The sequence below is a fragment of the Talaromyces amestolkiae genome (assembly GCF_001896365.1).
Source record: "Talaromyces amestolkiae strain CIB chromosome Unknown scaffold30.1, whole genome shotgun sequence".
Classification (NCBI taxonomy): domain Eukaryota; kingdom Fungi; phylum Ascomycota; class Eurotiomycetes; order Eurotiales; family Trichocomaceae; genus Talaromyces; species Talaromyces amestolkiae.
Genome location: NW_024468066.1, coordinates 24,336 through 45,862, shown reverse-complemented (window position 1 = coordinate 45,862; position 21,527 = coordinate 24,336). Strand labels below are relative to the sequence as shown.

The window sequence follows — 21,527 nt, the reverse complement described above, 5'->3', positions numbered from 1 at the left end:
CACCTACTGTACGTGCTCCGGATCATGGTTATCTCACCCCAGAACGCGTATATGTTTGTTTATGTAGCGCCAGATCCCCAGCCACCCTTTTGATAGCAATCAAGAGTTCACAGTGCAGGGCTGCCGGACTGCTCTTTCCCCAATCCAATTGAGCTAATCTTGGACCGGGATAAACCGACAGTGACTTTGAAGTATCACATTTATATCAGTAAATAAGTAAGTAATTACCTACACAATAGTCCAGGACCCATACTACTGCGGACCATACTTAATAAGAACTGAAATGGGAAATATGGTACGACACTATATAGTAGTCAGCTTGCAACTATGATCAGAGACTATGCTAGAAAGGAGCTATACGTGTGATATCCCTATATCATATGACGTAGATACTCCTCCAGGCACTATGAGGTTAGAGCGGGTTTACTTTATACTATAAGAAGCTATACAGTATATCCTATCTCTGCTAGAGACTAACTAGACTTAGATAAGATGTCAACAATTGATTCAGTCAGGTTGAATAATTGACAACAACAAGTTTAAGAGGCAAGGCCTTGTTTTAGGATTGGTTTATAATATTACTGTTACTAAATGATTCTGGTATTGTAGTATATCTGTCTTTGATAGCCACACCACTAACATATAGCTATGCTATGTATTGTAGAATATAATGTAAGGTAATGCGAAACTGTCATACCAGTCAAAACCAAAGATACGACTTTCTGTATCCTAATAGGGCTCTATTATATGTATTGAATTTCGGAAGCTGTGTGGGTAAGTGTTACCAAATAGTTGATTTTAAAATTTACTATGCAAGAATAAGTAAAAAGCGGAAATCTTCCGTGCCTCATTAATACTGGCCTTCGTGCTATCGAAGCCTGGTGCTCTAGGGAACAAATTAACTCTTCTAGGACGTAATAATTAGCTATGAATACTCAAAATTATATTCTTATTTTGGTACTCCTGTTTGTACGTCCTTACAGTAGGATTTTAAGGTTCACTAACTACCAAATTGAAGCGTCGCTCTCACATGAATATGCGGTATCTTTAATAAGAAGCTCTAATAACATTGTCTAAGGTGTTAAAAGTGCCTTCGACTGGTTTATCAGTCAACCTACTGGGAGCACTAGACTCAGCTTAGTTATTTCTCATACAGTAAGCAGAATTTAAAGTGTCTAGTCATATGTTGCAACAGCGGCGGAAGTCGTCGACTATGTACAAGGAACGTAGTCAACATAGCCCACTCTAATCGCTACATTGAGCGTGATCTAGAATAGAGTTGACAACACGAATCAATATAGATTCGCCTATCTAGGCAGCTCGTACGAGAATACAAAACATGAAGAAGAGAAAACAGGAGTAAGTGCGTGATCGCGCAGCGGTGTTGATTGTTCTGATCTGACTAGGTATATAACTACAGGGCCATCTACTATGTAAATCATGGTCGATCATGAAGTGGGCGCCGTCCCTTCCCTAGCCAATCTGGTCAGGATGTGATGGAAATCTGAAGAGAACTTCGGGAAGGCAAAAACMCCCGACTCTCTAACCTCTTGCGGCAGGTATTGCGCAACAGCCAATCAGCGTGAGCGGATTTCCTTCTGAGATGCTTCAAACTTTTCCCGCCACAAGAGTATCACTCCGTCGAGAATAACAGAAAATAAGTTTCTCATATCCAACTCATTGGAGGATTAATCCTCCGGCGGCCCAGCTTCATGCCGACCAATCCGGCTGTATCAATAAATAGCCGGGAATTCCCTTAGAGCAGGAGATTCTCACGTACGTCGTTTATTTAACCCGGGATATCAGAGATATCACCATGAAGACCATCCTAGCCGGCAGTACTGGCTACATCGGCCGCGAAGTGCTCAAGGAATGCTTGGCTCATCCCGAAGTCTCAGACGTCATTGCCCTGTCCCGGCGCGACCTTAACATTTCGCACGCAAAGCTCCGCGTGATGATCGTTGACAACGACGACTTCTTCCTCCATCATCCGCCTGGGCTTCTATCCCATGTTCAAGAAGCAGACGCATGCATCTACTGCCTCGGCACCAACGTGCCCGTGAAACCCGCCGAATTGAATCGCAAGATCAACTTCGAATATGCCATTTCCACCGCGAGGCAGTTCTCGGCTGAGAAATTGAAGGGGCCGACGAAAACCAAGCCGTTCAGATTTGTGTATCTGAGTGGCGCGCTTCCAGAAAAGGACGAAACCAAAAAGCTATGGTTTCTGGCTGAGAATCGGCGGATGAGGGGACAGCTGGAGAATGAGCTGCTGCGGCTTGACGCGGAGACGAGACCCGGCAGGCTGTTTGAAGTGTATATTACCCGACCCGGGTTCGTTCAGCCGGAAGGCGCATTGCTGCGCACTTGGGTTGTGGGCAAGCTGGCGAATTCCATTATGGTCCACCACCTGGCTGCTAGTATGTTGCGGCTAGCGCTGGATGGTCACTCGACCCCGATTGTAGAGAACCGGGAATTGAATGAGATTGGAAAGAGAGTGTATACATAGTTATAGTAGTAGGCATGTCATCGAATAAATCTCTTTAAGAATAGAGAACAGCCCTAATTTGCCCTTGTTTAGTAGGTGAACTCCGGATACACAGGTGCTGTGCTGCTAGGATTGAAGGTAGGTGATCGTGGCTCTTGATAGAAATAATCATGTTCTATTGATGCGATAATTCAATAGTTTTCTGCGCGCTATTTCAACGACCCTAATTATTATCATTTACAAGCAACGGTTACGATTCCGTGACTAGCTGAATTTTCTTACCATTCACGTCGTTAGTGGGACTTGAGACTGAGACAATCTCTCTGTCAACTCCTTGGTAAATCAAAAACATAGATGAATATTTGCTTTCAAATCCTCCACTCTTACTAGTATGATCGGATCTTTATTCGAGGGCCCTGGTCAACGTATACATTAGTCGATTGAACATTAGTAGCATGAAGATACCCCATAATAGAAACGAGAATTCAATTGAGACCACCATTCCAACTGGCTACAAATATTGACCTCGGCAGTCTGGGATAGCGCCCAAACCGGGAGCAACGATCGACAGCGCCCTTCTGTGATCCCCAGCGCATCCGAAATAGCATGACCGAAGCAATGCAGGCTAAGGTATTGTTCCAACTCCGCTCGCAGCCATGTTACTCCTCGTGTGAGGATTAGCTCATTTTCGCTGAAGGCAGAAGCAAGTTGGCATCCATCCTTCGTTCTAACCTTGAGCACTAACAGTAATGCCAGGAACTCTGCCCCAGTGTAAGAGAACTCGTTTGAAGGTGACAGCCTGGACTCTGGGAGACATAAACATGTCTCTTCATAGCAGCCCAGACACGGCGACAGGAGGTTCGGGTAGTCGGTCAAAAACCACCTGCGCCGCCAAGCGACTAATTCGTTATACAAGTATCGATGCTTGCAGGACGTCTTTGCACATGTTCCCACACTGGATTTCGAGGTTGAATTTAGGGCCGTCATTTCGGCAGCGATATCATAGAGTTGGTCACGCGACGATTTCCGGGCTGTTGCCCATGGGACTTTCATCCATTCAGGCTGTGCAAGAAACGATGGATCTTGATAAGACAAGGCTAGCAGGATCTGCTTTCGATGAGTAATTCATCCTGATGGCAAATTGGAAGGAAGGCACTTACAGCCATCTCTCTTAGCTTTTTAAAGGCCACATGGAAGCCACCGGCCTGAAAGGCTCGGGGCCCTTGGCGTTTCATAAGGCTGAGAGCACCCTTCAAATGACCAGACCATCCAGATTGGTAGATCCCTGTTGGGCATTGTTGAGCCGCTTCAAAAAGTGTGAAGATAAGTGATATCACGACTAAGAGGCCCCTTTGGCTGTCTTTCTGCAACAGACGCCGAAATAGCTGGAGACTGTCATTGTAGGCGGATAGACTTAGCACTTCGTATTTTTCTTTTTCGCCGCATAATGACAGTCTCATAGATGCAAGAGCTATGAGAGCTAGATCAAGCGCCCTGTTGTGTAGACCGAGGCTCGAAATCTGAACAGACCAGCTGTCGGGTGTTCGTGCATACACCCTTTGAAACCGCGTCCATAAGGTCAAAAAGTGGTCTCTAAATTCACCATGTGAGATGTCAAGGGTATGAATAAAGACTGCAGAGAAATACTCCTGTGACTGGTTCACAGCGTGGACATCACATTGCTTAGCAGACCGGATGGCCTCCGAGATCAGAGGCTTCTTCGCGTTTCTAATATTACTCTGGTCAAGGTTGACGAAGACCCCGTTGATAGAAGGATCATATCCTTCGCATCTGCGGCCGGCATTCAGACATGCTTTACATCGTGGTTTTGTCTTATCGCACTAGATTGACTTATTTAGCCCCAGGTCTGGCAGCCCTAGCCGGGATCTGAGATTTATGCCACTCACAGCTTTCTTCCGTAGGCGACATGTGCGGCAAGGCGGTGACATTACGAGTGGAATGGATATCTGTCTTTGAGAAAGACATTGTTCTATGGGTAGAAGCTTTCTCTTAAGGCCTCCTTGCCGCGCTAAACTATGTTGGGCATACCGGACCGCCGGCACATGGGCCTCCGAGTCCATTCCATGCAGCTTCCTTTTGTTCATTGTGGTTTACTAGAGTATATTGTCTCTGAGTAACCGGTGCTAACTTGATGAGGCCAATCGGGCCGCGGCAGAATTGACGAGGTATTGAGGAGACATTCTTGTGAGACTTCGTGAAAGCAGCGGCGAGGACTAGACGACAGGTATATAAATAACGCTTCTATCGGCAGAATCGTATAATAAACGTAGGAATCAATTTGAAGTATAGTCCAAAAATCATACATCTAGCAAAAAAAAAAAAAAAAAAAAAAATAACTATGACGGCYCCAACTCCAACAACCCGAGTCTTCGCCGGCGTCACTTTAATCGACACCCCGCTCATCCAAGCCTCCCTCGAATATGCTCGTCAAAACAACGATGCCATGTCCTTCAACCACGTCTACCGGTCCTGGGTCTTCGGCGCAATCCTCGCCTCCAAAATCCCACACTTCGCAAATATAAACCGCGAGATCCACGCCGTATCATGCATCCTCCATGATCTAGCCTGGGACCACACGAGCCCATTCGCGACGGCAGACAAGCGCTTCGAAGTCGACGGCGCAAATGCAACCCGAGAGTTCTTGAACCGGGCGGCACCGCATTTCACTCCGCGAGAGGTGCAGCTAGTGTGGGATAGCATTGCTCTACATACCACGACGAGTATTGCGCAGCACAAGGAAGGAGAAGTTGCGCTGTGTAATATGGGGATCACGGTTGATTTTATGGGACCGGCATTTCCTGGAGGCTTGATTACTCAGGAAGAATATGATGCCGTTGTTGAGGCGCTTCCACGGCTTGAGTTCGAGGAATCTGTCAAGAAGCTTCTGTGTGGGCTGTGTGTGCATAAGCCGGAGACGACTTACGATAATTTCTTGAGGGATATCGGGGAGCGTTTTGTTGAAGGGTATACTGTTGGGCCTTCGTTAGTGGACTTTGTATTCTCTTAAGGCTGATGATAGTCTCTCGTATCCTAATATGAATTTCAATGATTGTCTTTTTCTCTTCAGACTGGGAACCTACCCTTGCGGCATTTACTTTAGGACTTCAATACACTGTTTGAGACTTGATATGTTCTCTATTCGTCTATCTAGCTCTCATTACATGGGAGCATCACGCACATTCCAGAAGGGTATTTTTCTTGCTATCGAACAATTAGTTAACGAGGACCGAAAGTCAGCAGTGACTATATAAGACAATTTGCTACTGTCTGAATAGCGACCTTACGAATCACCATACAGCGATGTAGTACGCTGTCGATTCGTACTACGCACGAAACGGGATTACTATTATCCCTAGCGCTTACGTAGCAACCCCTATATAGGTAGCTAGGCACCCCGGATCCCCCATTTCTACAGGATCAGTCGTTAAAATAGTTACAAAAATACTTTATGCTTATAAGCAGGCTCACCTCTGTAAGCTTGTCAGACTAGCCTTCTCCCAATCCTACGCTTCGTGACACGGGACCGTGAGTTCGGACAGAAATCTACTCAAGTGAGCCGGACCGTGAGCGCCCTCACAAAAGCGGCGGCAGCTGAAAAAGGAAAACCCCAACCGGCAGGGAAAATATGCTTCATATAGTCACCTATGTAAATGTAACATATATTAAGAAGGGAAGTAAGATCTTAGGGCATTAATGCGAAGCCCTAGTAGGCCCATACTACCCAACAAACCATGTCATACCGATACCGTTTTTTTTTTTTTTTTTTTTTTTTTTTTTTTTTTATTTTTTTTTTTATTTTTCACTTAAGCATTATGGTTATGACCACCTTCGATTGTAGAGAGAGGGGACTTGTCTATCTCTTGGAATGGTTTCAGCCGCCATACACAGGGGGTGATGTCAGGTACCTGAGACACACCTGTTACAGTGAACACGTTTGTCACAACAACTCCAGATTTGCGATTGTGATATGAAATGTTATAAAATAGTTGTTATTGAAATCAAAACAGTATTTAAAACGATTCTGACGCTCTTCGTCTCATGCAAGGTCACTGGGAAATTTTGCCTGTGTCTCAGACTGTATGCCTCCTGAATGGTCTTCGTAGTTGTGCTATTTCGAAATAACATATAAGACTGGACTATTGATTCTAGTCGAATCTTCTTGAGAAGTTACACAGATCGATTATTAAAGTGCATCTCTTCGCCTGAAAAGCAACTCATTGTCTTTCCCACCAGGTATTATCCCTAATCAACAAACATGTGGGCAGCCCAACACACCTCACCACCACCACCGCGCACCAGCGCCAAAAATCTCGACCTGCGCACTCTCAGTGTCAAATCCGATACATCTGAAGAACCAATCACATACCCAAATCCCACAGACATGTGGCTCGGCAAACACCAACGTTCCTTACCATCTTTGTCATCCGAAAAATACCAATACTCCGTTCCCTCTCTCTCCCCAAGATCCTCAAGCACACCTGGTCACGAAGAAGACGATGATGTATCCAGCCAAGCATCTGGATCAACCGCATTTTCAGCAACGCACCCTGCTGAACAAACCGGAAGGGATAGAGTGCACATCCACATCCTCTCAACGGAGCGATTTGAGCCTTCTCTAATCGATGGTGTCGAGGTTGGCGATGAGGGAGACGCAGACTTAAAATCACCATTCGTAAATGGGCTTGACGATGAGCCCGGCCCAGGAATCCATGATTCTTTAGTCTCTTTCCACGCTGCTCAGGATTTCAATTATATCGATCGACCCAGAAACGCACATGGAATACCGGATAGTCCGCCCTTGACAGCCAGACCTGGCGCCGTCAACCCCGAAAATAACAGCAACCAGACTCCTGAAACTCAGCAAAACTTCCCTACAGGCCCATTATCAACGCAGCTGCATACCCTCCTATCTCAACTCACACTCCTCGAATCCTCGTCCCCGACGGTAATGGCATCAGACTACACAGCCCTCCAACACCGTCTTACCTTGCTTCAAACCGAGAACGCCACTCTCCTCTCCAATAGAGAATCACTTTTTTCCTTGAGGGACGAAGACGTCTCAAACCTCATCAAAATCCGTACCTTGCTTGCGCAAGAGCGCCGCCAACACGAAGCGCTCCAAAAACTCCGTGATGACGATTTACAGAACGTGATTGAGTTACGCAACAAACTTGCGCAGGCGACATGGGCAAACCACAGTCGTGCGGCATCTTCTTCTGTATCGTCGTCGACTTCGTCACCATCAGCGTCATCGATTAGCTATAGGAGAATGGAAAAAGCGCAGTCGGTATCTGTGTCGTCGAATCAGAATAATGATTTGTGGCAAACGGCCAAAACGGCGGCATTGGAGCAGCGGGTTCTAGAGCTTGAGTCTGCGAATGCGGATCTTCGCGATAGACTCGATAAGAGCGCCAAGGGCCAGCAACAGTCAGGGTCTGAGATGCAGATTGTCACTACTACTTCTTCTTCTGCCCTTGCATCCAGTGGAGGCTTTGAGCAACAGCAGCAGCAACAACCGGGTATGGCTGCCCTCGCCGAACTCGGTCTCCGCGCAATGCGAGAACGCGAAAGCCACAAGACCGAAGTCAATGACTTGGCAGCTGAGAATCTGAGGTTGAAGCAGCAGGTGGATAAGATGAAGTATCAATTGGAGACGTCGCAGGCTGTTATTGATTGTTTTTCGCAGATGTTGAAGTCTCATTGATCCTACGAGTTATGAACAGGTTGTAGATTTGATAGCGTGTTTTCAAGATTGTTTTGAGTTATGGTCGCTGATGATAGATATACCTAGTTGAATCCGGTTTCTCTGGTTTAATTTCCACATGCAATAAATGACTCAATGTTCATGTACTAATTGAGCACTACCTACAAGGTATAAGTAAATCATTAATGACATCTCGCCGTCGTCCCCTCTCTACTCCGACTCATACAACACGACGACCCAGCGGGCTTCTTCTCGACACCCACAACCGCATTTCTCTTAGCTTCAGCTTTTTGTGCTCTAAACCCCGCATTAATTTTCTTTAAGCTGTTTAACGTACCCATGAGAAACTCAACGCCGCGATCCTCTTCTGCAACCATGGGCACAGATTGCGAAAAGTCGTTCGACATTCCGAATCCTAATATATTGTTTTTGGGACTTCCACCCATCATCATCATGGGGTCTGCACTCAAGGGAAAATCGGAGAGCATAAAAGTCTGACCGAATGAATGCCAGTTATCCGCTGAGAACAAATCACCCATTGCTGGTGGTGCAGCGGTGTTGTGATTAACCGTCGACTGATGAGTCGAAAAGTGTGGTGGTGAAGACCAGTCACGAGCCATGGAGTCAGGGCTATGAGCAAGCTTATCTGCGTTGTAATGACCATTGTGATTTGCAGCAGAAGTCAAATCCGAAAACACATTTTCCAGCTTTTCGAGAATGGCCCATACGCTCGGCTCGGTTTGGGCGCCTTCGTCAACTGACAGCAAAAACGCGGCGCTGATCGCGCTGTGCAGATGGATCCATGATCGCGAACCGTGAGGAATGATTTGGTGGATTTCGATAAAGGCTTCGATGGTGCTGAGGAGAGAGTCAATGCATTCTTGACATAGATGCGGTGTTAGGGCTTTCTTGCCACTGCCGGTTGAGGACTGTTTCAGCGATCGGCGACAGATTTCGGAAACTAGGTATGACGATCGAAGCTTGAGGGTCAGTCGTTGAATATGGTCTCTAAGCGTGAAGCAGTAATCTTCGCTTCTGAGATGAGGCGCTGCATCAGCTAAAATTTTGTCCAGTTCAACTTTGTAGGCGGGGATGGTGTGGTCGCTGATTTTGTTGCCCTCGAGGATCTCTTCGCGCAAAAGCCGAAGAATGAGAAAGATGACGGAACACATTGTCTCAAAGTAAGCTCTGTTTCCGGGACGAGAGTCGACTGCTCGGGGAATCTGAGGGCTTGGTGCGAGAGTCTCGATGGGACGGTCGTAGGAAAGGCCGAAGTGGCTGTCTTGCCAGGCCATGGACCACCTGGGAGAGTCAGATGGGTAACAATAAAAAAATTGGTGGAAGTTACCATAGTTCTTGCCGTCGGTTGGCGTTCTGGTCTCTGAATAGGAAGGATTCGGCGTGAAGACCTAGAGTCAATGCCATGCGTTGGGCGACACCTGAAAGATCAGCATGAGTGCAAGATAGATCGTGAATATGGAACATACCGAATGTCACATAGGCGATACCCGGGTTCATATTATACGAGAGAACATCTCCAATTATCAACAAGGTCTGGATAGCCTCCATGCTAGGCTGAGACAAGAAATTACTATTCCGCAGACATTGATACGCACACGATACTGAAAGATGTCAGAAATTATATCATAGCGTGAAGTTTGCGAAACCTACCATATAGTTGACACATCGACGTCCTCTCCTTGTGCGAAAAGTCAGAGACCTGGCATCCAGACGCAAGTATAGCAAACAAATTTCCTATAAAGGAGATGTTGCAACCATACGGTGCTATTGAAGGAGCCAAAGGATTGCTTGCGCATAAACCTTGCAACGCTCTGTTATCGAGAAGGGTCTGAACATCTTTTTGGAAGCCGTCAAAGTCGGCTATAACGGGGTACAGTGTCAAGCGAACGTCGTGATAAGATCGTATTAGTCTGATAATAGAGTTAGCTGTTCGACTCTTCCTAACATCGGGATGTATCTGACGGGAAATACCTTCGACAAACACTGTCATCCGGAAGCGCCGCGCAAACAGATTCATTACTATACGAAGTAATATTTGACGACCACAGGTCTAAAAACGGATACGTTGCCGACTGATTATCAAGCGCCAATTGCGACAGGACGCTATCCTCACCGAAAATAGCACGTTGATGCGGCTTTTCAAGTACAAAAGCAGTAATAGACTCTGATCCGCAATGAACTGGGGATCCACCTAAGGCGGTTCGAGTGCGCACCCCATCGCCGGCCCTTTCCTCGTCGATAGGCGTAAGTAATGATTTCGGTATCGTAACTGGTGATGCGTGAAGATTATTTCCGTCGATAGTAGATAAACTTGATGATGGCGATGTCGATAATTGTGGCACCGGTGGCGGTGTCGATGCTATTTCCAGTCGTGAGCGAAGCGAATGCATACTCTGGCTCAAGTTTGCGAGTTTATCCTGTATACTCTGCCATTCCTGTGGATCGATGAGTACGTTTCCACCATCAGTGACAGTAAATTTTCCGGCTTCTGTCTCGGAAGGTGATTCTTTCTTGCTGCTGCAACAGCCGTGGCTGTTGTTGTTATTGCTGGTCTCATGATGCTGACGAGTTCCTCGACTGAGTGATCTCTCTTTTGTCGCTGTGGATGGGTGCGTAAATGTGCAGAGATGGGCATAACCCCTCTTTACACACAACGAACACGGGGAGTTGCGGTCACATTTGACTTTTCTCTTATAACAAGGATAGCAGGCCTTGGGGATACGTAGTTTCCTGTTTGCACCAGATTTTGTCTTGTTTCGCGAATCGGGAGAAGAGTGGTTGTCGGATTCTGTGGACGAAGCCATGATATTGCTGTTTCTCGTATGTTTTCCAGTGTTTTTCCAGTGTCGGTAGTAATATCGTATGACTGGGAGGGAAAAGGCCGGTTCGTGATAGAGGAAATGAAGAAGAAAGAAAGTATCTGGCCTGACTAGCCGCTGAGTATCAACTCACCGCTGGCAAAGTACAGATCGTGATGAAGAGAGTCATGAGAGTCAGCTGGATGCCCACAATTCGTGCTTCGGCGACGGCTACGCCGAGCAATCGCCGGACGTACTCCATATACAGTATGTACGGCATGTTTCGCCCTGTTTAGTTTCACAAGAGGGCGTTAAGTGGGTACTTACATACCACGCTTCTTATATATATTTTTATTTCTATCATGATTGGCGGAATTGTGATGTTGTTGGGCTGATTCTCAACGTTGCGGATACCTCGGCAGGATTTCGGTGTTAAGTCGGAGGGCTATCCATTCTAGAATAGGCTAAAATCTGACAGCTTGGTAGTACTAGTACTTAGTATGTATGCAAAGAATGAGCATCGTCTAAGGTCGTCTGTTTCTGGCGAAAGCATAAGCACTAGTGACCTCATAATGGGTCACTAGCCCGACTTTAAAGGCTTAATCCCACTCCTAAGGGTTATGCCATCTTGTCGGTATCAATCAATTTGAGATATCATATATGAATTCCATGTGTAAGTACAGTCATCAATTGTCATCGTCTAACGGCATGTCTACATACAGAAAGCATTCTATGGCTTATTGGCACGCCTACATACAGAAACCGTAGCTTACAACGCCGGTTTCGCCACGAGTCAATTCTTAAGGTGCTCCTCGAACCACGACAAAGCCTGCAAGAAAGCATTCTCCTTTGCATACTTGGCGACCTTGTCGTTCAAATCGGCGCGAACTGCGAACCCGTGGGTGACACCACTGTACAGGTTGATCTGGTATGGGAGGCCGGTCTCCTTGAGGATGACTTCAGATTCGTGACGCTTCTCAGCGGGGAAAATCTGGTCGGTCTCGGCGGCGGAGATGCTAAAGGGAGCGCCGATGGCCTTGAGCTCGTCGGCTTCAACGAAGGAAGGGTGAGCGACGTAGCCGACGTCGATTTTGTTTTGTTTGGGGTGGAGGTGACGGACGACGTATTTGGCGCCGAAGCAATAGCCGACGGCGGCGATTTTCTGAAGCCATTCGATAAGTATATATCTTACTCATTAGAAAAACAGGATCGTACCTTCACCTTGTACTTCTCGCGCAGCTCGGTGATACTAGCTTCGATGATAGGATCGACAACCTCCGTTCCATGACTCTCCTTCCACTTGGCAAAATCGAAATCGTCGCCACGGTTCAACGGAACTGGGTCGCCATGGAAAAGATCGGGCACGAATGTGAAGAAGCCATTGGCAGCGAACTGGTCGGCGATGAGCTGAGCGTTGTTGAACTTGTGACCGATGACGTCGGTGAGACTGGTTCACATCGCAACGTTAGACAACACAACAGCACCAATTGTGGTCGGAATATTCGGAAACTGCAGAGAACATTTAGACAGAAGAGAAGATACGTACAGCAACACGGCGTAGTCGGTGGATTTATTCTCGGGGTAAGAGGTGTAAACCTCAATATCGTTGACGGTGGAGATGCTGCCGACGGGCTGGCCCTCATGCTTGACGCCTTTGTAGCAGCAAGAACCGGGACCGTGTGAGGTCATTTTGTCGTTGTGAGGTTGTCTGTTGTGTGATTGAATTGAGAAGAGATGATGGTTAGGGTGAAAGAAGAGAAGAGAAATAATTCAATAAAGAATTTTATACAAGAGAGGTCGTATAGAGGAGTGAGGTAAGGCGGGGTCGAAATTACGCAGTTGTTTCTTTGTGGTTCCACCAGAAACCCGACGATCCCCCGAGGTCGGGGAGAACCTTTTTTATACTCCTCTAGTTATTTAGTTACTCCGAATATGACAAGTCCTATGATCAACAGGCTGATGATCTCAACAGTGGAAATTTGCAGACGTGTTGGCGCCCGATTGTTATATTTGCACCAACGAGATAAGTGTGGGAGAGTCTCAGAGATTCGCCTTTACCTAGGTACATTATAGGTAACAAATTTGCGTCGCGACGGCCGCCCAGCACCGCTGCTTTAATGGGCCGGCACGTGACTACTCACCCTGGGATCTCGGAGCGCTCTTGGATCACCGCCGAGCGCTCCGGGAGTGCTCACTGAGCACGCGCGACCTGCTCCCGGAGCGATGCTGAGCGCTCACTGATCACTCGAAGAGCGCTCCCTGATGCGATCGCAACGCACTGGCGGTCTAGAAGGCGACCATCCCCTTTCCCCTTCCCCCTTCCCCTCTCTTCCCAACAGGTGGCACCATAGAACGTGAGGCCCATACACATGGGCTAGAATCCGCACCGTCCCAAGCTGCTATCCCACAACCCTCTATTTCTTGCGGGCTAATTGTCATCTCTATCACCGGTCACGATCAGTACAAGCTAGGGATCTCCCCCTCACTTTCTTGGGGTCATGCTAGGTGGAAGCGCACAATCTAGTCGCCCAAAAATCACAGCTATGGAGCCGCGGCACCTACTGAAAATTTGCTCTATTTTATCATTACACACGCAAGTCGAAAATATTAATGAACGCTTTCCCTAGAGGCAGGTATATCTTTCAACACCGGTGAATTCCTGGATATTATAATATAGAAGTGAAGATTAAGCCTGCGCAGAATGTGCAGGCTGCGCAATTTTTCTCTAGATGAAGCTTTGGCCTTGATGGATTTTGGGGCGAATCTACCCTTACGGCGCCCGATTGCAAGAACCGCTGAAATGGCTAAGCGCCAGGGACGATGTACTCACGGAATCCTGGTAGAACAGACAAAACTCATTCAATAAGAGGTAAATTATTGGCTATGCCAACTCAGTCACAATAGATTTTAGGTTGAAACAAGATAAACCATCATGTAGGGCTTAAACTAATTAATATTATCACACTAGCTAGATAGACTAAGTTAGCTAGGCTATAAAAGCTGATAATTGAAAGTTTAGAAGTTATGTTACTCTTCCTATTATAAAGACTGTTATACCACATAGAACTAAGAGTTAATAGTAGTTATATTTATAGCAAATACTGCACATATATATAAAGCTCAACTAACCAGTATCAGTCAAACCAAGAAACGAAGATAGGAACAATGCGCTGAGAATGAATATAACCTAACTCATTACATCAAGAAAGATAAAGTCTCTCTTCCTGCCAGTGAAATTACAACCAAAAAGTCTTAGAGCTTTGAGTTGTTTCTAGAGTATGCTTGAAAGACTTCATTTTTCGTATTAGAATATCTAAGACGCTGATTCAATCATATATAAATTTATAGAAGACAATAGCTATTCTCAGGACCGCGTCACTTCTAGATTGACAAGACCTGCTCTCCTGGAATTAAAGCAGCACATGTGATGGTATGCCAATTCCTCACAAGGGCGACTGGCTACTCGTCCATGTTATCCTTCATGATAGACCATGCCGAGCGGGTCATCGCAGCGTTAGCCCAATCTAGAAAAGAAATCGTATTGAAAGACCAATATTAGGTCTTCAAGGTCTGCTATTTGGCAATCTTTCTTAAGCTGATTACTCGCTAATAGATCTTCTACGATAAATTATCCGAACGTCGATGGTGGAAGACAGGGAGATATCAAAAGCCAAAAAGGCCAAATACAACTTCACTATTAAAGATTTCCTCGATCTTTAGCGATGTAACTGGTTATTAGACAATCTAGTCTTCATGCACGGACGAGTCAAGGCGTAAATTACGTTTTTATATCAGATTGGACTATCTTCTGGCGCCCGCCTTGGTGCTTATGTGCCGCGCCACAAAGATATTGTGTCCAAAGATATTTAATATTGAGTAAGATCCCTCTTCAGACAATATGCAAATCGTGCTCCGCAATATGCGCTGACAACGAAGGATGTGGAGTTGGTTTTGATGCACGTAAAGGATCGCGATAGCGCCCATTGAACAGTCGACTCTCGGCTGACCCAACGACACGTGAATAACTGAGAGTTTAAAAAAAGCAGCAAGCAAAAGAAAAAATTAGTGGCAAAAACATATTAACATAGTCATAGAAGGGCTGGCATTTACTTACTTTGACATAGCCGTTCTCTTGAAGTCCGGAAAACCGGACTCATGTGCTTCTTGCCCAACTTCTTAAAAGAATTGGGACCACACACCTAACATAAGCGTCACATAATCACAGGTACTCCAAGGACCCTAGCATTATTCGCTGCTGCACTCCGCTGAGGCAGCTCCTGAAGATCCTCGTCTGGAGCCTCAGGCACTGGCAGATATAAACGACAATAGAAAGCCGCAAAAAAGGTAATTCGAAGGAATGCCCACTTTACGCTGATCACTTTACCAATCTGTTCCTCTTACAGAAGCAAAAGTTTGCCAGCAAGAAATCGCGCAAGCAAGTTTCCAAGGCCCTAAGATCCTTGTGACATACAAAGCTGGACCTTCATCACTAAGGCCGAAATACTATATCTAACAACTATTCTCAATGCCGCTTGAGATATCTGATCGGAAAAACCTCACAAGTTTGATCTAAATTATTGTGGCGTCACTTTTTGCTAGATGAAATGAGGATTCTACTATCTCCTGCAGCGGCAAAGTATCAGGGGAATTATGGAAGGTAAGATTAATTCTGATCGGGTTAAGCAATCAAGAGGTAAAATATTGCCTCGGAGTTTCCCGTCCCATTAGGCTTCAGCTTGCCAAAGCCTGGTGATGTAAGAGTGGACTTGGGTTTCTCAGACATTGATGTAGGCTAGCCACCCACCATGAATCCAGGTTTGACTGCATTCCCTGTGGGCGATCTGGTATTTTGAAATCAGAGTCTGGATTCAATTTTCCATATCTCAATTTTTATATCAAAACATCAGATTCGACTAGGTTACCGTCCTCAGCATGGAACAAAACTCATCTCGAAATTTGTCCGAAGCTGTCACTACAATTAGATCGCCTGATCTTAGGAAAGGCCCTAGAAGAACGCTGTTCGTGCATTGTCTATTCTTCAACTAAATTCTTACTCGACCGTTAAGATGGAATCCCTGAGCGTTTTCACTTCGAGTATTAGGCGACGAGACGAATTTGAAATAATTTCTCCAAACAACAGCTTGCGCAACTCTTAGGTTTCGTAGATTTTCGATTTGTACCGGCGCGGCCAGATTCGGCTGGCCCTGCCACGGACCTAGTACCACTGCAAGCTCATCCTCGCTTTCAACAGTTACTGTGGTTGTGATATCCACCACTGTCGTTTGGATTTATCCGACTTTGAGCTCTACAGCCTCGGCCGTTAATGATACAAGGTGACTCTCCACATCACAATGAGTTGAAGAATATCAACTGTACCTATGCCTAAGAGTGTGAATTCTACATAAGAAAGAGCAAGGAATTCATGGCTAGATCCGGAACAAAGTTGGCACATGTATTTCTTTTTTTGTTTTGTACGATAGTTTTCAAATCACTCACTACTAGGACTAGTGCGTGGATGTTGCCATATGAATACACTAGGTGTTCTCGTTTGGGTTTCACCACTCACTCAGAGTTTAGAGTTTAGAATTGAAATGTGGCCCAATATGGAGATAGCAAATATTCCCCTGTGTTCTTAGTGTCAGGCTCTCATTCTGTTGCCAGTCAGCGGAAGTAAGGTTTTTTTTTTCTCGTTTTCTTTTGTTACTGGATGTACCTTAATATTAGCCTCAACACAATCGTTTACTACTTCTCTCCGGGACTTCTCGGACCCTTTACAGAACAAGATTCTTATCAACACCAAATGGGTCATACGGCACCAAACGCAATTCCTTATAACACAAGACGGTGCATACGACACCAAACGGGATTTCTTACAGCACCAAACGGATCGTTACCAAGATTAAATGGAAATATCACTAACATCAAACGAGAGCGCACACTGACTCTAGACGGGAACGAACACTATTGGTGCGAATTGGTGCTAGCACGACTTAGGTCAGTATGATCAATCCGTTTGCTGTCTCTGTATTCCTGTTCGGGGTAGATATTCTGTTTAAGATTACTAGATGTTTCTTGTTTAGATGACACAATAAAAGACTATACTACTATACCGCTATTATAGTTTCAAAACACAGTTAAAATAAATTGAAAAAGATCGATTAAACAGTTTCCAATAGCGCCGCCTACTTATCCCTTTTGGAAACGTTTATAATCCAGTGTAGGTTCTAATAAGTGATTTAGATCATTGTTGAATATTGAAAATCCGAACAACGTAATTTCCAATACCAAGCCCTGGCAACATCCCTTGCTTGTGAAGTCTATATATATGGCTCAGCGCTCAGCTCGACACATAGTCTTTTATTTTCCTCTCCATGCTTAGTTTTCTCGTTGACCGCTACCCAATATGATTATGTTGGCCTGAGCACTTTCACACGTTATCCCGTGTACGGCTGTCACACTTAGCTCCTGCAGTTTTTGTTAGCCATAACCCTGAGCTGTTCACCAGCTCAACGCCACCTAATGATACTGAACTCATACTTTGCTGCTTCCATACGAACGTCCGCTGTGAGTCTTTCCTGGCAAAAGATATACTTCATCTCCAATGACCAGAAAGAGAACTCGCAGAGTCGACCTTAATCTACCTAAGTTTTGACAGTGCCACACTATTAGCTTGAAGTAGTGTAAATAGTCCGTATACCATTCCTCTCTGACTGGGTTAGGGTTAGAAATATAGATATAGTAAATATCTTAATAATAAACTTTTAATAAGTAGAGCTATATAATATTAAGATATAAGACTAGATAGTTTAGAATAGACTAAGAATTAATATAGATTACTATAGCTAGACTATCTTATATAGTATTGAGTACAGCTGAGAGACAGGATATAACTCAAGGAGCTACAAAAGCTATTCAGGACAAGCAGAGATTTATATAGCTTGCGGTCACATAACCGGCTCAGGGGCTACAGCGGCCTAATCGCCAAGGTAGCAGAGCTCGACGGGCTGACACGGGCTGTGTAAACCAGCTAGCAGCAACCCTCTATACTAAAAGGTAACACAAGTAATGCCTACGGCATTAGTCGGGGTTGCACGCTTATATATACCCGCAAGGGTAAGCCTCGGCGCTTCCTATTGGCTGGCACCGTGACACTTCCAAGACTAATAGTTAAGTATAAATATATCCTTATTTACATATAAAAACAATTTAAACCTTTTCGAGTACGTATCCCTGCGGCAAATGGGATGCGCTAGGGCAAGCAGAATGCCTTGGAGGAAATAGGATACCCTGGGGCAAGTTGTTCTGTAAGCCTTCTAGAATGAATGACGACATGCTACCATGTTGCGATCTTGATCAATATGTCAGAGCAATGAGTGAATGGATTAGGACTAGCTAACCTCTAGGAGTATATACAATAATGGATCACTAAAGAAAGGATAATGAATGACTGTAGTTGGGGGATATATGAAACAAGATGTCAGAACGGGCACAGATCACATATAATTGGAAGTATATTTTCCACCTCCAAACAACCAATAATATGACACCTCCTTGTAGTAGCTCCTTGGTCGTAACAGTGCATCTACCAAAGCAGCGTCCACCATGCATCAATCCACGCCATCAACCCCTAAGTACTTCTCTCGGACAGCTTTATGCCTGCTGATAACACTGCCTCTCATAGGCATTGGGAATACCAAGGATTTTGCGAGGAGCAGGCGTACGGCGGTTGACAGGAGGTTGGTCCGGACCAGCCGTTACCACCGCACTGACCCCAGTGAGTCTGCACGGAGCCCCCACTTACACTCAAGGTTGTAGTTGTTGTACTAGGTGGAGACGTTATAGTAGTGGGTGCTGTCGTGGTGCTGCTAGTTCCTGTGCCGCTACTGGTGCTGGTGCTGGTGGAAGTAGGCGGAGGCTGGTTGAACGAAATCGATGGTTGTCCGCTGGCAGAAAGGTTGTTTGAGGCTCCTGTCCTAGGATTCGTATACCTTACTGTTGCTGAGAAGCTTGGCTGCCCAGGTGTGCCGTCAACGATGTAAGTGGCTAGAGCAAAACTGTCAGGAGGGACCGAGTTAGGGACCTGGACGGGAACAAGTGTGTMCCCGCCACTGTTAGCGGAGACAGAGAATGTAACCCCAGTAAAAGCAACGTCATCGAAATTGGATATATTCACGGCCAGATATCCATTCTCTGAGCCTATGGAAAGGTACGCATCAGGAATTTGCGGATTTGAGACTGGTCTGTTGCCTCGCCGACCCGGTAGAACGCCTGCTCTGTAAGCTGCACGTTGCGCCCCTTCCGACGTTTGTGAGAGACCGGAAACCAGGTAATTATCGATGAACGTGTTCCCAAAATCGCCAGATCCTCCAGGTGCATTGCCCAGCTGTGTCCCGGTATGGCCATAATTGTCAATCAAAGTATTGTTCCCGGTATGCATCCCGGAGTTGGCGGCACCTTGGTTTGGATTGTACCAATTACCATTGGTGAGAAGAACGTTTCCGATTAATGCCAGAGAGTTTGAACCTTCGTCAAGATACGACCCATACCATGAGGAGTCATATGCATAGTTATTGCGCAATAACGTCGACGGACTCTTGGAAAGTGTGTAGTAGGCACCTAAGTCGGTGTGCGATAGGCCGAAAGAATGGACAAGATTCCCTTCGATCAGGTTATTCTGAGACGTTGTAGGCGTTTGATAGAGTGGCTGGKAGTTATAAAGACCACGGTCGATGTATGTTTGACTGCCGCCTGCATCATTGGAACCCCAACCATAACCGTGGCAGATGCCCGAGTACGGAGAGATATAGAGGTCATTGTGCGAAATGGTGGAGTACTGAATATAGGTGACAAAGATTGGCACCGTCGAGCTAAAAAGAGACGATGAGTTGTAGAAGATATTGCCTGATATTGTTATATGAGAGTTGATCATGCGTGCGTCACTGGGATGGTGAGCGTTTGCCTGAACTCCCCCAGCGCAGACAGAGTTACCCATAACCTGTGTGAAGTATCCGTCTGTAACAGCAACGTTGCTTGCACCAAGACCGACCCCAGTTATGTGGGCATTTGGGTCGTTTCCAATGCCGAACCCACCTGCGCCAAGCTGAGTGTAGCTTCCACCCGAAAAGGCAATGCTGTTTGCGGCGCTTATTTGAATCGCGCCAGGCATCTGATACCAATGTGGCCTTGATGCTTCAAAGGCGGGATAAGTCACGTTCTCACCAATATAGCCGCCAGTCTGTTGGTCGACATATCCATATCCTTGGCCAGGCCTAAGCCACGTTGTGTGTGCCTATGACTGGAATCAGTATGTAGATAAGTGGTAGAGTCTGGAGATTCATACGAAGTTGAGTCCTGAAAATGAAATGTCATGCGCCGGACTATCGTAGGTCCCGCCAATCGCTATGAGCGTCTCACTGACTCCCAACCAGGTGTCAATGGTGGTCAAATCTTCCCCATTCAACGGCATATAGTAAACCTTTCCCCCAGCGGAATCGAGGTAAAACTCGCCACCTTCGCTCAGCAGGCCCAGGGCATTTTGGATCCAGACACCAAAATCGGCAAAGGGGCTGTTAACAGTATCCCAACCCCAGATCTGATTGGCCCAGAAGTTTTGCTTCATGACTAGTTGTCTGTTCCCAACGGATTGGATGGGCGCATAACGGTCTGTGAAGGAGTTAATAAAACGCACTTCTGCATTAGCGATGCCCTGAGTAGACATCAGCCAGTCATAGGCAGAAGAATTCCATGACATGCCCGTGTTGCCGTAAGAGAAGTCGTTGCGCATGATCTTTCTCCGTGCATAATTGGCAGCTTTTCCACCAACATACAGATTTCGTGATAGCGTGCCAGTCGGGACTGATGCGGAATAGATGCCATTAGATCCAGCCGTCCAATTCGTGACCTTCAGGCCACCAGAGATAAGTACATTAGAACCATCTGCTTTCCAATTGATGGTGTATCCATTCGTTCCAGAATCTTTTGAAGTGAAGACCAGAGGCTTGGACAGGATGTAAGTTCCATCAGCAATGTGGACCGTAATATTCTCAGTCATGGACAAGGCGATGGCATTCTGGACTACTTGCTGCGCCTTGGTAAGGGTGTGAAGAGGTGCTCCCGCTCCGCCCGCATTGCTGTCTGACCCACTGGGAGAGACGTATAAATCAATGGCAGACACAAGGCTTGTGAATATCGGCCCACAGAGGAGCAAACACAGCGAAGGTAGCATCATGGCTTTCAGTGGAGGTAGTCAACGAATGCCAGGAAGGGCAGCAGCGGCTGGACATTATCATGGTTATAACTACATCCAGAGCGCTGGCTTTCCCGCTGTGCAATCCAGTGTAATCCAGTAATATCAACACTAATGTGGAGGTCTCACTGGATTGCAGACTTAAATTACGCACTGGGGTAAAAGTCCCGAAGATACTGCTTAAGGTAAAGAACATGGAAGCACGGCTAATTTTTGATGGAGAAACATGCCTCTAATTGGGAGAAATCA

General features: G+C 46.1%; 6 protein-coding genes across 6 annotated transcripts; 3 read left to right on the top strand and 3 right to left on the bottom strand.

The window, feature by feature from the left end:
- Positions 1 to 1,816: 1,816 nt before the first annotated feature.
- On the top strand, positions 1,817 to 2,509 carry BHQ10_010178 (uncharacterized protein; the record flags this gene model as incomplete). The annotated part of the gene is made up of 1 exon (XM_040872779.1): positions 1,817 to 2,509. The coding sequence occupies one exon, from the start codon at positions 1,817 to 1,819 to the stop codon at positions 2,507 to 2,509; it is 693 nt and encodes a 230-aa protein (XP_040738680.1).
- Positions 2,510 to 4,847: 2,338 nt separating this feature from the next.
- BHQ10_010177 (uncharacterized protein) lies at positions 4,848 to 5,516 on the top strand (the record flags this gene model as incomplete). The annotated part of the gene is made up of 1 exon (XM_040872778.1): positions 4,848 to 5,516. One exon carries the CDS (start codon positions 4,848 to 4,850, stop codon positions 5,514 to 5,516), a length of 669 nt encoding a protein of 222 aa, XP_040738679.1.
- A 1,248-nt stretch (positions 5,517 to 6,764) lies between these two features.
- On the top strand, positions 6,765 to 8,213 carry BHQ10_010176 (uncharacterized protein; the record flags this gene model as incomplete). The annotated part of the gene is made up of 1 exon (XM_040872777.1): positions 6,765 to 8,213. The coding sequence occupies one exon, from the start codon at positions 6,765 to 6,767 to the stop codon at positions 8,211 to 8,213; it is 1,449 nt and encodes a 482-aa protein (XP_040738678.1).
- Positions 8,214 to 8,395: 182 nt separating this feature from the next.
- Positions 8,396 to 11,038, bottom strand: BHQ10_010175 (uncharacterized protein; the record flags this gene model as incomplete). The annotated part of the gene is made up of 6 exons (XM_040872776.1): positions 8,396 to 9,515; positions 9,562 to 9,652; positions 9,701 to 9,835; positions 9,885 to 10,144; positions 10,206 to 10,833; positions 10,894 to 11,038. 6 exons carry the CDS (start codon positions 11,036 to 11,038, stop codon positions 8,396 to 8,398), a joined length of 2,379 nt encoding a protein of 792 aa, XP_040738677.1.
- Positions 11,039 to 11,825: 787 nt separating this feature from the next.
- BHQ10_010174 (uncharacterized protein) lies at positions 11,826 to 12,721 on the bottom strand (the record flags this gene model as incomplete). Its single annotated transcript, XM_040872775.1, has 3 exons — positions 11,826 to 12,194; positions 12,248 to 12,479; positions 12,579 to 12,721. The coding sequence occupies 3 exons, from the start codon at positions 12,719 to 12,721 to the stop codon at positions 11,826 to 11,828; spliced, it is 744 nt and encodes a 247-aa protein (XP_040738676.1).
- A 5,986-nt stretch (positions 12,722 to 18,707) lies between these two features.
- BHQ10_010173 (uncharacterized protein) lies at positions 18,708 to 21,260 on the bottom strand (the record flags this gene model as incomplete). The annotated part of the gene is made up of 2 exons (XM_040872774.1): positions 18,708 to 20,321; positions 20,373 to 21,260. 2 exons carry the CDS (start codon positions 21,258 to 21,260, stop codon positions 18,708 to 18,710), a joined length of 2,502 nt encoding a protein of 833 aa, XP_040738675.1.
- Positions 21,261 to 21,527: the final 267 nt, after the last annotated feature.